Below are 14,072 nucleotides of genomic sequence, written 5' to 3' on the forward strand. Positions count from 1 at the left end.
CCCTGCCCAGCCCAGCCCCACCCCGCCCTGCCCCACCCCGCCCTGCCCCACCCTGCCCAGTGTAGAATGCCTGCCGGCTGGATAAGAGGCCTGCGCTGTGTTGTTTGCAGATTCCGTGCGACGCTTTACCCATGCCCAGAGACGCCTCTGGAGAGGAAGGAAATGGAGGCGGGAGTCAATAACCGTATTGATGACCTACAGACGGTACTAAGCTCTGCCACTTTAAATCCATACTCGCACCTCGTGTAGACAACTCGCGTTGTGAGTGTGCGGCTCGTGGGGCTGTAAACCTCTGATGTGCGTGCGTGTTGTGTTGGTGACTTGGGATTGAACTAGTGGAACTTCGCTTCGTTCCAAAGAAATGCTTTGTGTGGCACGATAATTAAATCATGACACTAAGCCTATTATTAGGTTAAGCATCTGTGCAGCAATCTGCTAAGTGTCCTTGACGTCTGTTTTTTGCATCATTAGTGGGAATTAAAGTGGAAAATTACCATTCACATTGCGGGTTTTAAGTGCCAAAGGAAGCTGTGATTCATGGCAAGCCTTGGATCCCTCTACAGTCGGTTGCGCCTCACAGCAAGACCACCCGTCCTGGCCGTGGCACTCAGGCGTGTGGTCGTGAGCACGCATCGCCAAGCCTGTACAGCTTGCGTTACACGGGGAGACGTGTCAAACAGAGAGGGCCCTTGCCTGCAAACATCTGGCCGTTCACCGGCTTTGATTGAAACAGATTCTGCCTCTGCAGGCGAGACGATGAATGTTGAAACCGGTCCACAGTTTAGTTTGTGTCGAGCCGATGAAAAGCTGAACAGCTGAAAACAAAGTAACACTCCCAAAAGGTCGCGTGGCCGCTGATGGGATGTGCAAAAAAAACAAGGTACTTGGATTTTTCACGTGGACGGATGGATATGCGAAGGATTAGTTGCACAGAAGCATGTAGAGAGCATGTAGTGGGGGAGGAGGATAAAGTTGTGTAAGCATTGCATAAATATGAAGGATGATGGTGCGTGAGATTAATGGAGAGTGAAAAGTGAAGTGATTTGAATTCAGAGAAGACTTGTAAGCGTTCGCTCATGTATCTTCTGCACAGGCAGCTGGACAAGCCCCCCTCGGGTGTACAATGACTTGACACTGCTCACGTTTCATTGTCGAATTAATGTTGAGTTAACCCCAAACTGAACTCAAAATAATCATTGAGGATTATAATTAAGAATATAGACGAGCAGCCAAAATGTCTCCTTCGTAATGGCTTCATTGTGTTTGGTGTTACTTCATTGGCAGTGGTGCACAAGCACAATGCACAAAACCACTGCGGCAACGTTCCGGACCACGGCCCTACTTCAGAGGCCACAGAGGTTGAGTGCTTTCTCAGCACGTTTACAAATCCTATCATCGGCATTGATTTGGTGCACGCCAAACTCTGGACTGTTTTCAGCACACAGTGTCTCATCAGCAGTCGGGCTTTCTTGAATCGTGTTGGTGAACTGCCAGATCTTTATACGCAAGGACCCTCTCTCTAAGATATGTGTCCTCCGTTGTACAAAAGACGATACAATACATAGCACAATGTAGTCATTAGCATCGTTGCAGAGAAAATAAATAACAAACGCGTGAATAATATACGTCATCGCATTCGTGTTTTCTGTCCGCAGTTTGTAAAATTGTAGAAATTATGCCGAGAAAATAAATAAATAAATAGATTTAAACTTGACCGAGAGGCGCCGCTGGACCCGGGTGTCTCTGTGCCTCTCCAGGTGCTCAACCAGACGGACGACCACCGTCAGCGCGTGCTGGCCTCGGCCGCACAGAACATCCGCATCTGGTCCATCAGGGTGCGCAAGATGAAGGCCATCTACCACACACTCAACCTGTGCAACATCGACGTCACGCAGAAGTGCCTCATCGCCGAGGTGTGGTGTCCCGTCGGGGACCTGGACTCCATCCAGTTCGCCCTGCGCAGGGGGACGGTACGTCCGGCTCGGCACGCGCGCCCGTGACCCCCCCCCCCTACGCTGCGGCTCGCTCTGCATGCTCACCAGAGGCCCTGTTGGTATTCACCGGGGTGGTGATGGATTCCGGCAGCCAGAAGGTCGCGAGGTTAAATCGTGGTTTGGAGGTTAACTCGGCCCATCATCCCTCCGGGGTCGATAAAATAAGTCTCCACAGTGCTTGTACTGTGGATAGGCTCGCCCCCCATCATGGGAATGAGGAATTTTCACCGCTGGCTCAGGGCTGTAAATGGCAGATGAGCACCGAGGCATCATTTGAAGACCGGGAAATTCAGGAGGGTGCCGCGACCACGTCGGCTCAACCCGGCACTTTGGAATCTCGAGTTGAGACCGGAATGACTGACGGGCAACTGCCATTACGTCGGCAGTCGCGCGGTGACGGTGATGAAAACAAACGTGTCGGTGTATTTCACATATGGCGGGCCTTCAGGACCAATATTACGAGTCATAATTGATTTTTGAGATTGATCGCGTGAGAGCAATATGCGTGTCGGCGATTCTGGCAACTGCCTGTTGATGCTGGCTACCGCTACGAGCACCACGTCCACTCCAAGGTGTTACATGTTGTGAGACCGCTCTCCAGAACAGCTGGTGCTGCTGCTCAATTGGCACGTTTGTTCATCACGAAGACAACTTGATCATTTGGCCAAGTCGGGTGGAGGAGGGTGCGGGGCACACTTTGTACACGCACCATCTGACCCTAAAACTAACCATGAATGTGTCAGTCAAGCAAGGGTAGTTTGAGGATTTGAAAAATATTGTAAGTGGCCGTCGATAAATGTGGACATCCAGCAAGTAATCGCAACCAACCGATAATTGCATTCCATGTGTTTTGGTCTCTGCTTGCCAGCCGGGTCACAGCCCACATGCCCAAGCAGCCTCGTGTTTTGTGAGGGGGATCATTTTTCCCCGTTTTATTGCCGTGTTGCCCATCCTTGTGCTGCACTGTGATTGCGGGTTGTAGAATCACGAGCATCTTACAGTAAAATCGATAGGAACGTGATGTGTGTGACATTGACCTGGCATGTTTGCGATTTGGTCGTTTTCGTTACTATAATTACTCCGCAGGCCAGCTGTGTCAGATCACGCAGAGCTGAGTTGATAGAAGTTGTCTGCTCCTGTCTCAGTGTTCACCTGGGTACGGTTGGTGCCGACCAGTCTGGAGTGATCGTGCCACTTAGTGGACAGACTCATTGGCTTAGCAGTTACTTAGAATAGTGCGTAGTGCCCTCTGTTTATGCACCTACCACGCTGACCCATGATGACGAGATGTGAACTACCTCGCCTGGTATACAGGAGGTCGTGGGTTCAAGCCCTGGACCCTGACACATTTGGAGTTTGCATGTCTCTCCCCGTGGTCGTGTGGAGTTTCTCCAGGTCCTCCAGTGTTTTCCCTCCACATTTAGAATCACGCGTTTAGAGTATTTGGCTGCTATAAATTTCCACACGATTAGTCATTTAGTTGCGCTATCATTTGTGGCCAGGTCGCTTCTGAAAAAGAGCTATATAGCTCAGTCGGCCTTGCCTTGTAAAATAAATAGTTTAGTGTTCTAGTTTAGGCTCCTGCAGCAGGGATGAGGATTCCAGTGTCGGGCTTTACGACGAGCAAGCCAGCTTCAGGGTGACTTTGCCACCTCTGAGCGTGAGCTGCTTTGCTGCTGCTGCTGTTGCGATTATTTTATTCTTGACAATCTTTTTTATTCCAGGAGCAAAGTGGATCGACCGTTCCATCCATTTTGAACCGGATGCAAACCAAACAGACGCCTCCCACCTTCAACCGCACGAACAAGTTCACGGCCGGATTTCAGAACATCGTCGACGCGTACGGCGTGGGGAACTACCGCGAGATCAACCCAGGTGCGTGACGACGACGACTATGATAACGACGACGACGATGACGATGATGACGACGACTATGATGACGACGATGACGACGACGACTATGATGACGACGACGACGATGACACTCGTTTTGTGTTTGAGAGTCGCCCTCCGACACGCCGAGATGTCTCGGAGCGCTTCACATGGCACCTCGTGTCAACGCATTTGAAAGGGGCACCCCCGGTCGTAGCTGTCCCTGTGGGCAAAAGGTGACTCGGCTCCCGGCCAGTAAAGTGGCATGAGTCTTCCGGTGGAGGGGGGCGGTGATCGCCACGCGTATTATATCAGGAGGGTCATTTTTTGCGGGGGGGGGGGGGGGGGGGGGGGGCAATTTTCGAGTTTGCCAAAATTGCCCGACGAGGTCAACCGCTGCTGGCGTGCGCACAGCCGGCCTCTTCGCGCCACGCGGCGAACCCTCGCGCGAATTTAATTGATTGGCAGGTAGTTTGAAGTTCACGTTTGTTTTCTGTAACCTGGCGAGAAGTCAAGAGGCCACGAGAGCGACATTTCCCAGGGTGAGCCGGGTCCCCTGTGCGACAAAAGCAGAAGACATGAAACGGAGCGTACGGCAGTGAAGCCAAGGGGACAGAGCAGAGGCAACCGGATAGACATGGGTAACAACAAACGCGTTACAGACTACGTAGGAAATACTGCTTCCACATCAACAAATATTCATTACATCAAATTATACATGCACGAATATTAATTGCATAAAATTATACATACACGAATATTAATTGCATCAAATTTACCGGAACCGACGGTTTGCTCCGACCAATTTATATATGAACGTAATTGTGCAGAATCCCACGAGAGCCGTAATAAAGGATGCCATCTCCGGTAACGCGAAGCTTGCCTGGCGGGGCAGCGGTGAGTGTGCCGCGGTGAGTGCGCCGCGGTGAGTGCGCCGCGCTCTATACCCCGGTGATCCCAGTTTGATTCCTGGCCAGAGTCACGCACGACTGGCGAGTGATCTCTAAACTGGGCGGAACTGGTCCTGGGTCCCTCTCTGGCCTGCCGCAGTGACCACATCGGTGAAGTATGGTCAAAACGTCTGCCGTGCCCAACAACACGGCGTGGGGAGGCCCTCGTCTGCAGAAGTGGGGCTTGGCAGAGGTTCACAGAGCGCCGTGTTGGAACCACCGCACGCACCGTGACTGCATCCACAGCTGTGCATGCAGCGCTCTCGCCATGTGAAAGGGCACGAGTCTACTTTACTCTGCGGCGGTCTGTGTTTATTCAAGATAGCGAGTGAAGGTGTTAATTAAATCTGTTTGGCAATGTAAAATAAAGCAATCATTATAAAGTGGACACAATCTAGTAATGTATTATTAAACGCTATATTTGGTGCTGGTGCATAATATTCGTGCAGTAAAACGACCAAAGTTTTTCTATACATATATAAACAAGTCTTTTGTTTGTGTACATCAATAATACATTTCATTTTAGTTTATTCACCAACCATAATTGTCCAAGACTGCCAGTGATAACGCTTGCAGAGTAAAGCTTCCTTTTTGGCGACGAAGCATTATGAATCGACGATTAATTTCTTTTCAAGTCAGAAAACGATTAAGTTTTAAATCGTATTAGAATGTTTCCATGTTTGTCTTGGCACTGTGTCCATGTGCCGCTGTTGTGCCTCGCAGGCTGCAGCGCGTAGCCCGGAGCGCGTAGTGAGCGTAGCACGGAGCGAGCGTAGCGCACGTAGTGAGCGTAGTGAGCGTAGCGGGAGAGACGGCACGCACTCTTGCGTCCGTGACACGTGGCCATCGGCTCGTTCCAGCCATGGATCAGCGATGCCCTCCGGCGCCGTAATGTGTTTTGGTTTTGTGGGGACGTGTTTTTGTACAAAAGTCAAGACTTAAAGAAGCTTACCGGAGCACTTTAGTGCCGCATCGTGGGCGATATTAATCACCGTAGCAGCCGTCGTGTTCACGCTTTGAGTGCGTGTTTAATTTTTGCAAATGTGTTCAGAAATATTCTTACATTTTTTATATCTGAACAACAAGAACAGCTTGTAACCGAGTGTAGGCGCTTTACCGACTTGCAGGTTTCAATGAGCAATAACCACCTCGTAGAAATCATCAGCCTTCATCTATCCACTGCCGGATGAAGGCTTCCCCCGAGCCACCGATCTCGCGATGCGACGCTCCATCTCACTCCTGCGCACGTTGTATCTCGCCGCTCCATCTCCGCGGTGGTGGTGGTGGATGACCCCACTGGCACGTTCCATCCTGTGACCGCCGCTCCACTATTTGTGTCGGCCACCGGCCAGCATCCCCTCTAGGGACTCCTCCTGCCCACTTGGGTTTAGCCGTCAGTGAGATGTTCATATTCTTAGGTTTTTTCAGTAAGATGTGCGTCTTGTTTTGCGTGTGCACTCCGATCCACGATTTCCCCATTCTGTCTCTCGCTAATTACAATCGCGCACTTCCCCTTGCTTTTTTCTGCCCTTTTCAGATTTTTTTTTTAATTGTCTTCATCAAATGACACGTAATTTGCAGGTAACGTCTAGGACTCAACACGTTCTCTTTGAATACAATTGGTTTGTTGTTTTCTTGATAATCATAACTAATTCGAGCTACAGGTAACGCATTGTGTTCCACACTCTGCTTGCTTGCGTGTATTTAGTAGTTTGAACAACTGGATGCAATTGAGAGAATTCAATGCAGACATCTTGATTAAAATCAAGGACAGAGTCAAAATAAAAGGGAGGCCTCGATCTCTCCGACGTCTTTGAGGAAGGGCACGGCGCACATGGGGACGGTGGTCAACTGTCGAGAAACGGTTCCTGATCCCAGCGTTGATCACGTGGGGTCGGTTGGCCTCCACATCGTCCATCGCTCTCTTCCCAGTGAGGCTGGCGAGCGATTGTTTGCATGCGACGAGACCCTCGCGTCCCGGGCATTCGTCAAGGCAATTGTCTCTCCCATTGTGGATCTCCTCTCGAGGCCTCTCCCCTCGAGGTCTCTCCTCTCCTTTGTTGAATTTCAAATCAATTTAAGGAATAATTGTTTTGCCTGGCCGGCGTTGGCCCTCTTGATGCGGTGGCGGCGTCTTTAGGCCGGTGAGAGAGCTCAACGTCGCGGCTGTCGGATGATGTTCAGACTGAAGTCATTATCGCTCGGGGTGCGTTGCTGCCAATATTCATCAAATGAATGTTGCACTCTGCTGCAGATGCTCGTGTTATTATCGATTTGTTTTACGGAATGTGTGGTGCGAGCTTTGATGTCACTGTGCCTTGTAGAAGTTCGTTATCCTGCCAGGACACCATTGGAACCTCCTTTGCCAGTAGCAAAATATGATAATTGGTTTTTACCCTTTTATCTGCCACAAAACTGACACCTTTTTTTTTACAAGGAGTCATGTTTGCATTGACAACAATACCTGCGGTCGGAATGCAAACAAAAAACACAACGCCAAAAGGCGTCATCTGGTCCAACACCATGTGAGACTAGGCTCTAAGAAAAGCTGTCTCGGGTGTGGACCAATCAATTTCAAGGACAGTGCATACATGTTTGCATTCCGACTGCAGGTATTGTGGTCAATGCAAACATGACTCCTTGTAACAAAAAAGGTGTCGGTTTTGTTGCCAGATAAAAGGGTAACAAATCAATTATCCTGCCAGGAGTTATGATACAAATGTTATGGAAACTGGGGCAAATGAAAATACAGATTTGTCCTGAGAATTGAAATTGGTGTGTAAGGGACCGTGTTTGTTGTGTGTGTGAAATGTCTGCGCAGTTGTGTAAATATGTGTATATGGGATTATATATATATGTAAAACATAGGCATGTGCAAATTAAAATTCGAAGCTTTAGATTTTTATCCATTTCACGCTAAGCAAGTGTTGATTTACCCATTAATTTCTCAAGAGCCGGTTACACTTTGTACTTTTTAATGCAACAAGAGAATTGCCTTCTAATCTGAACCTTGCGGTGTAAGGCCCTCGCGTGTTTGCCTGGCTTTCCCCGATCGGCGGGCAGAGAGTGCCGCACGGTGTAAAGAACACACGCGCACGTCGCTCCAAACGTCCGCGGCTCCTGCGCCAGATCGAAGCCGCGTCTCCGTTAAGAAGACAGATGCGCTTGCTGAGCGAGCACTCGGGATGTCTAACGTACAGTCGGGATGTGTAATGTACAGCGCGTGTGCTGGGTTCTCGTGTCCACATGCTGCACCACAATGAGTTTCTGCGCTGAGCAAAGTATCGTTGCTGGTTTTGTCTATATTTATGCATTAGTTGTTCTCATTTACAATTGTAAGTCACATGATATGTCATTTATTGATGTTTGGGGTTGTATTGTAAACTGGATGTGGTTCATTTTGCTTACTTTTCAAATATTTGCTGATGCGCAGCTGCACATTCTTTCCACATCTGACATGGGCTGTCTGTACAGTAATATCTTTGTCCAGCCGACTTGTGGGCTCAGGGCTTGTAGCAGAGATTCTCCTTTCAATCCAGCAAGCCACCAGTGAAGAAGCCAGTCTCAGCCGGTCTCGGCCCACTTACCGACTCCTGCTCAAACATCCCACGGTGTTAATTTAGACATGTCATGGAATTTGGCAAAATTCCAGCCCGAAGAATTATTCTCTTTGTAGGCAGTTCTGTGATATCCCCATCTGCGGGTCGTTCTCGAACACGACGTGATACATTGCCGCGTGAGAGTTTTGAATAATAGACACTGCCTCGCGACACGATGTATGTGCAATAAAACTGGGGACGTTGGTTAGGGTTACCAGCCATATTGCATCTGTTGACAATATTCTCCTCTGGAAAGGCTCTGCATTGAACATCTGTGTTTGCCCCTTGACGAGACACCGAATGGCGACACCGGTCCAGAGCTTGCTTGCGTTGCACCAATGCCGCTCTGCTAGGAAGAAGGCCTCGCGGCCGATGCGACGTGGATGTGAAGGAGGCATTTTGTCCGCTTGGCAACATTGCGACTGATATTGTGCACGCCGCCGCCGCCGTTGACCCGTTGGTGTTGTGTGTCCGCAGCCCCGTACACCGTCATCACCTTCCCCTTCCTGTTCGCCGTCATGTTCGGCGACTGGGGCCACGGGACGCTCATAACGGCGTTTGCTCTGTGGATGGTGATTCGCGAGAGCCGCCTCATGGCGCAGCGCATCGAGAGCGAGGTGACTGCGTGCCGGCACACCCCCCAACTCCCCCCCCCCCCCCCCGCACTGCGCGTGCCGGTCATTGCTCTCTTGGCCGTTTCGCTTCCGGGCGAGACGTCGGTTACGTGTCGGGCGCACCGCTCATGGACGTCGTCGTCGCCCTCGTCGTCGTGTTCGGTTTCTGTGACCCGTGCACGACTCTCCGGTTCCCCGCAGTATTTACGACGAGGTGTCTCGCTGCCTGTCGATGTGCGTGGTTGTTGAACGAACGCGTTTGTGTTGTCAACATCAAAGCTCCGCCCTTTTCGGCTGTCGTCAGAGAGGGCACGGAAAGGGGGCGGCTGTGAAAGCGGCAGGTTTCTCCCCGGGAATCTTAGAATGCACGTGCTCTGGAGCAGGAGATGTTGTCCGAAACGTTGCCTTTTATTTCATTTTACCCCTTTTATCATTATTACGATTATTTGTTGAAGGCTGTGCATCCCAACGAGATTCACATTAGAATGTGATGTTTTCTCCTTGCATCAAAAAGTACACAATGTAATGGGTTCTTGAAAGATTAAGGGATAAATCGACACATGGCGAGTACGGCACGGATCCTAATCTATTGCTTCTAGTCCTGGCGACGTTTCCCCATCAACTAACTTGTGGTAGAATTGTTTTAGTTTGGCTAATTTTAACCATTTTATGCCAGCACACAGTGTCCTTCAGTGCTGTTTGTCTTAGAGGGCCACACAGTGTCGTTATTTACGAATGTGTAAATTTTTTCCAGTTTTTTTTTTTGTGCCTGTGCACCACCGCCAGCGTGTGGCAGCCGCAACGTCATCAAAAATGTTGTCCACAGTTTACGATGCGGAGGTCGTCCCGTCGCCTTATCTGTGCTCCCCGCCTCCTCGGCAGATCTGGAACACGTTCTTCGCCGGGCGCTACATCATCCTGCTCATGGGGCTCTTCTCCATCTACACGGGCCTCATCTACAACGACTGCTTCTCCAAGTCGCTGGACCTGTTCGGATCCTCCTGGAGTCCCCGTGCCATGTTCACCTCCAAGAACTGGACGTGCGTGCTTCCCTCTTCTCTCTAGGGGCAGACATTCACATCGGTGTCCGGAGATGGCAGCTCGCACGCTTCCCCTCGTCGTGACCTTTCGTCATTCGTGGCGGTGACGAAGCCCAGTTGTGGCGCGTTCGCCGCACGTTGTGGACGTCTGTGTTTTGAAACTGGCGGGCCGCCCTGATTAATACTGCGGGCTAGTAATAGCCGTCTGCTCCTACAGTGGACTTGAGAGATCACGTGACGTCGTTCGGATAGAGTTGGCCATTGTGTGCGGGCGTCATGGTCCGCATTGTCGAACTTTGATAATTACCTGGAAATGACTCGATTTGGACCGCACGTGGCAACGTTGCTACCCACTGCGAAACTACTGAACACTGCGTCTGTGAAAGACGGCACTTGTGTGTTAAACGTTGCGCTGTCAGAATGACGTGAGCGCCACATGTACTGAACAACGGACGTAACGGTCGCTAGGCGACGCCCATCCCACTTGCGCTGTGTGACGTCAGGGAGGAAGGAGCCAATCACAACCAGCCAATCGGAACACGGGTGCTTGTTTTGGAAAATACAATTCTTATTAATCTTTTTAGTTAAAGAAATATTCTGATCCCTATCGTCCTATTGGCTGAAATTGTAACCGTATATTAGAGAGGTGTTTTATAGAAATCACTGTCTGTTAAACAATGCATTCCCAGAGTCTTACAGAGTAGATTTCCGATCAAGTGCATTATTTTGTTAAATGGGCACTTTGCTTTGTGCAGTTTGGTATGAAGCGTGACGGGCGGTGTTCGTGAGCAGCTGGCAATGTTTACTCCGCTCTATGTCGAATTGCAGGATTGCGGATCTAAAGGGCAACTCCATCCTGCAGCTCGACCCAGCTGTCCCCAACGTGTTTGGCGGTCCTTATCCATTCGGGATCGACCCCGTGAGTACTTAACATTCCTCCACCAAAGCTGCAGCATTTCCATTACGTTGCATAATTGAGCAGTTTGTATGCCAATTAAACTGCCGCCCGCTATACCTCCGGCCTCCTGACCTTGACGAGTGCTGTTTCTCGCCACGGATTTCCTGCCATTTTCAAGCTTTTCTAGTGACTACGTAAGCCGAGCCGTGGTTGGTCACGGTTGGGTGCGTGAACTTTGCGCGCGTCCATCGCCGTGGCCGGGGGGCGGCCGTAGTTTCGCGGCGTTCTTGTCTCCGCGCTAATTGGATTTTTGACGATTGCCCGCGGTTCTTGCAGATCTGGAACATCGCATCCAATCGCCTCACCTTTCTCAACTCGTACAAGATGAAGATGTCGGTTACCCTGGGCATCATCCACATGGTGTTCGGAGTCGTCCTGAGCCTCTTCAACCACATGTACGCGCGTGCCTTGCTCTCGTCAACACGCCGAGCTCGAATTAATGAATGTCCCGCGCGTTGCTTTGGTTGGAATATTCTTACGCTCACGTAATCACGATCTCGTGCGAACATGGGAATGTTATTGTGCCACTGTGCGTAATAAACACACCCATCATCACACTAATCAGAAACCGCTATTTCGTAAACTACCATTCGTATGCTCAATCTGTAATGTGATTCATTTCCCAATCACGTGATTGGCTGCTAGACTGCCGGTTTATTTTTGGGCGATTTGTTCAACGTACATTGAGCCGGCGAACATGCCCTAATCCGGCCTGGTGGATTGGAGGGTGGACAAGTGGTTCACGGAGGGTTGCAAGATCACAACCTGGTGAGGGGTTGCCTTGGCCCATCATCACTCCAGGATGGATCAAATAGGTACCACTTTGTGGGGAAGTCCACACTGGTTATCCTCTGGATAGACGAGCCCCCTGCCATAGGAATATGGAATATGCACCGCTGGCTCTGCAGCCTCCAGGCTCATTCGAGCAGCGGGAACTCACTTTGACTTGGATTGTCCGTCAGCTGTTCGCAGTTTTATCGCGAGGTGTATGGCGGGTGAAATGCGTGTGTTTTAACTGTGGCTTCCTTCCCAAATGCCCTTGATAGTTACTTCCAGAAGAAGTGGAACATCTACCTGCAGTTCATCCCAGAGATGATCTTCATGCTGTCGCTCTTTGGCTACCTGGTCATTCTCATCTTCTACAAGTGGTGCAACTATACGGTGCACGAGTCCAAGCATGCGCCCAGCCTGCTCATTGCCTTCATCAACATGTTCCTCTTCACATACAGCGACTCAGGCCCTAATATCTACACGGGACAGGTCAGCACGCTCTCTGCGCCTGCTCGGGCTGTTTGAATGTTTTCAGGAGGGGAGTAGGCGCGTCGCCCGGCGTCGCCCGGCGCGGCGGTGCTCGCCCCGTGCCCGCCGCGTGGCGCTGGTGCTCGCCCCTTGGCGCTGGTGCTCGCCCCTTGGCGCTGGTGCCCGCCCCTTGGCGCTGGTGCTCGCCCCGTGGCGGCGGGAGGTGGTCCGCCCAACTGTGGCAGATTCGATTTTAGTTTTCAAAGCGCCGCGTTTTCTCCTGCGTGGCGGGCCGCGGCGTTTTTCACCAAAGGGTTGGCGGGGGCTTGCGAGTCCAGAAAGGTCGGGCACCCAACGGCCTCGAGCCCGTGACCAATGTCCCGGAATGTTCCCTCCCGGTTGGGTGACATCTCGGAAGCTCCTAAGCAGGCGTTGAGCGTGGACTGTGCTTGGATGGGTAACCACCATTCACAACAGGCGTTGTAGGCCGCCGCCGCCGCCGACCTACGTGGCGGGTAGAGGAGTGCGGCAAGGTAGATTGTGCAACTGGACTTCCGCGCTCCCACAAGGTCTGCGCTCCCCGTCTTCACCAACCCCCGCTCCTGGCCAGCGTGGTGAAGTATGGTCAAATAATCCCTCACGGCCCCGGGGGGAGAACTTCATCCCGCTGTGGTTTGTCAAATGGGCTCTCTCCACACGTGCACTTGCGTTGACCGACAGAATACATTGGCAGACTTTGTTTGGACCAACAAAGTTTTTACGCGTTGAATTTTTGCATTTTCTCAACTCTCTTGTCATTAGAAGTATCCACATACATCTGTAGTTGGAAATAATGGCAGTTTTTTTCGATAACACCTCGTGAGAAGGTTACTGTTTGTCGTTTATAAATCACTTCATCGTTGTCGAAGAAAAATACTCTTCAGTTGTCCCTGTGATTGTCGCTCTTGTCAACAGCAGATTCACAATCCGGTGGTGTGTGTGGGTGTGTGTGGGTTTGTGTGAGGGTGGTGTGTGTGTGAGTGTGTGAGAGGGTGGTGTGTGTGAGTGTGTGAGAGGGTGGTGTGTGTGTCTGTGTGAGGGTGGTGTGTGCGTGTGAGAGGGTGGTGTGTGTGAGTGTGTGAGAGGGTGGTGTGTGTGTCTTGTGAGGGTGGTGTGTGTGTGTGTGAGAGGGTGGTGTGTGTGTGTGTGAGAGGGTGGTGTGTGTGTGAGAGGGTGGTGTGTGTGTGTGTGAGAGGGCGGTGTGTGTGTGTGTGAGAGGGCGGTGTGTGTGTGAGAGGGTGGTGTGTGTGTGTGTGTGAGAGGGTGGTGTATGTGTGTGTGTGAGAGGGCGGTGTGTGTGTGAGAGGGTGGTGTGTGTGTGTGTGTGAGAGGGCGGTGTGTGTGTGTGAGGGCGGTGTGTGTGTGTGAGGGCGGTGTGTGTGTGTGTGTGAGAGGGTGGTGTGTGTGTGTGTGTGTGAGAGGGTGGTGTGTGTGTGTGTGAGAGAGGGTGGTGTGTGTGTGTGTGAGGGTGGTGTGTGTGTGTGAGAGGGTGGTGTGTGTGTGTGTGTGAGGGTGGTGTGTGTGTGTGAGAGGGTGGTGTGTGTGTGTGTGAGAGGGTGGTGTGTGTGTGTGTGTGAGAGGGTGGTGTGTGTGTGTGTGTGAGAGGGCGGTGTGTGTGTGAGAGAGTGTGTGAGGGTGGTGTGTGTGTGTGGGTGTGTGTGTGTGTGAGGGTGGTGTGTGTGTGTGTGAGAGGGTGATGTGTGTGTGAGGGTGGTGTGTGTGTGAGGGTGGTGTGTGTGTGTGTGTGAGGGTGGTGTGTGTGTGTGA

General features: G+C 51.2%; 1 protein-coding gene across 2 annotated transcripts in view; it reads left to right on the forward strand.

Moving 5' to 3' along the window:
* Window positions 1-14,072, forward strand: part of LOC133345319 (V-type proton ATPase 116 kDa subunit a 1-like) — a 112,450-nt gene that overhangs the window by 18,142 nt on the left and 80,236 nt on the right. For both annotated transcript variants that reach the window (XM_061555981.1, XM_061555982.1), the window contains exons 9-16: window positions 111-204; window positions 1,758-1,970; window positions 3,719-3,869; window positions 8,893-9,032; window positions 9,912-10,069; window positions 10,898-10,988; window positions 11,304-11,422; window positions 12,074-12,287. In XM_061555981.1, the coding sequence (XP_061411965.1) occupies window positions 111-204; window positions 1,758-1,970; window positions 3,719-3,869; window positions 8,893-9,032; window positions 9,912-10,069; window positions 10,898-10,988; window positions 11,304-11,422; window positions 12,074-12,287 (1,180 nt within the window). The remainder of the gene's footprint in view (window positions 1-110; window positions 205-1,757; window positions 1,971-3,718; window positions 3,870-8,892; window positions 9,033-9,911; window positions 10,070-10,897; window positions 10,989-11,303; window positions 11,423-12,073; window positions 12,288-14,072) is intronic.

The sequence above is a fragment of the Lethenteron reissneri genome, chromosome 21 (assembly GCF_015708825.2).
Source record: "Lethenteron reissneri isolate LAM-NWPU_2019-01 chromosome 21, ASM1570882v1, whole genome shotgun sequence".
Taxonomy (NCBI): Eukaryota; Metazoa; Chordata; class Hyperoartia; order Petromyzontiformes; family Petromyzontidae; genus Lethenteron; species Lethenteron reissneri.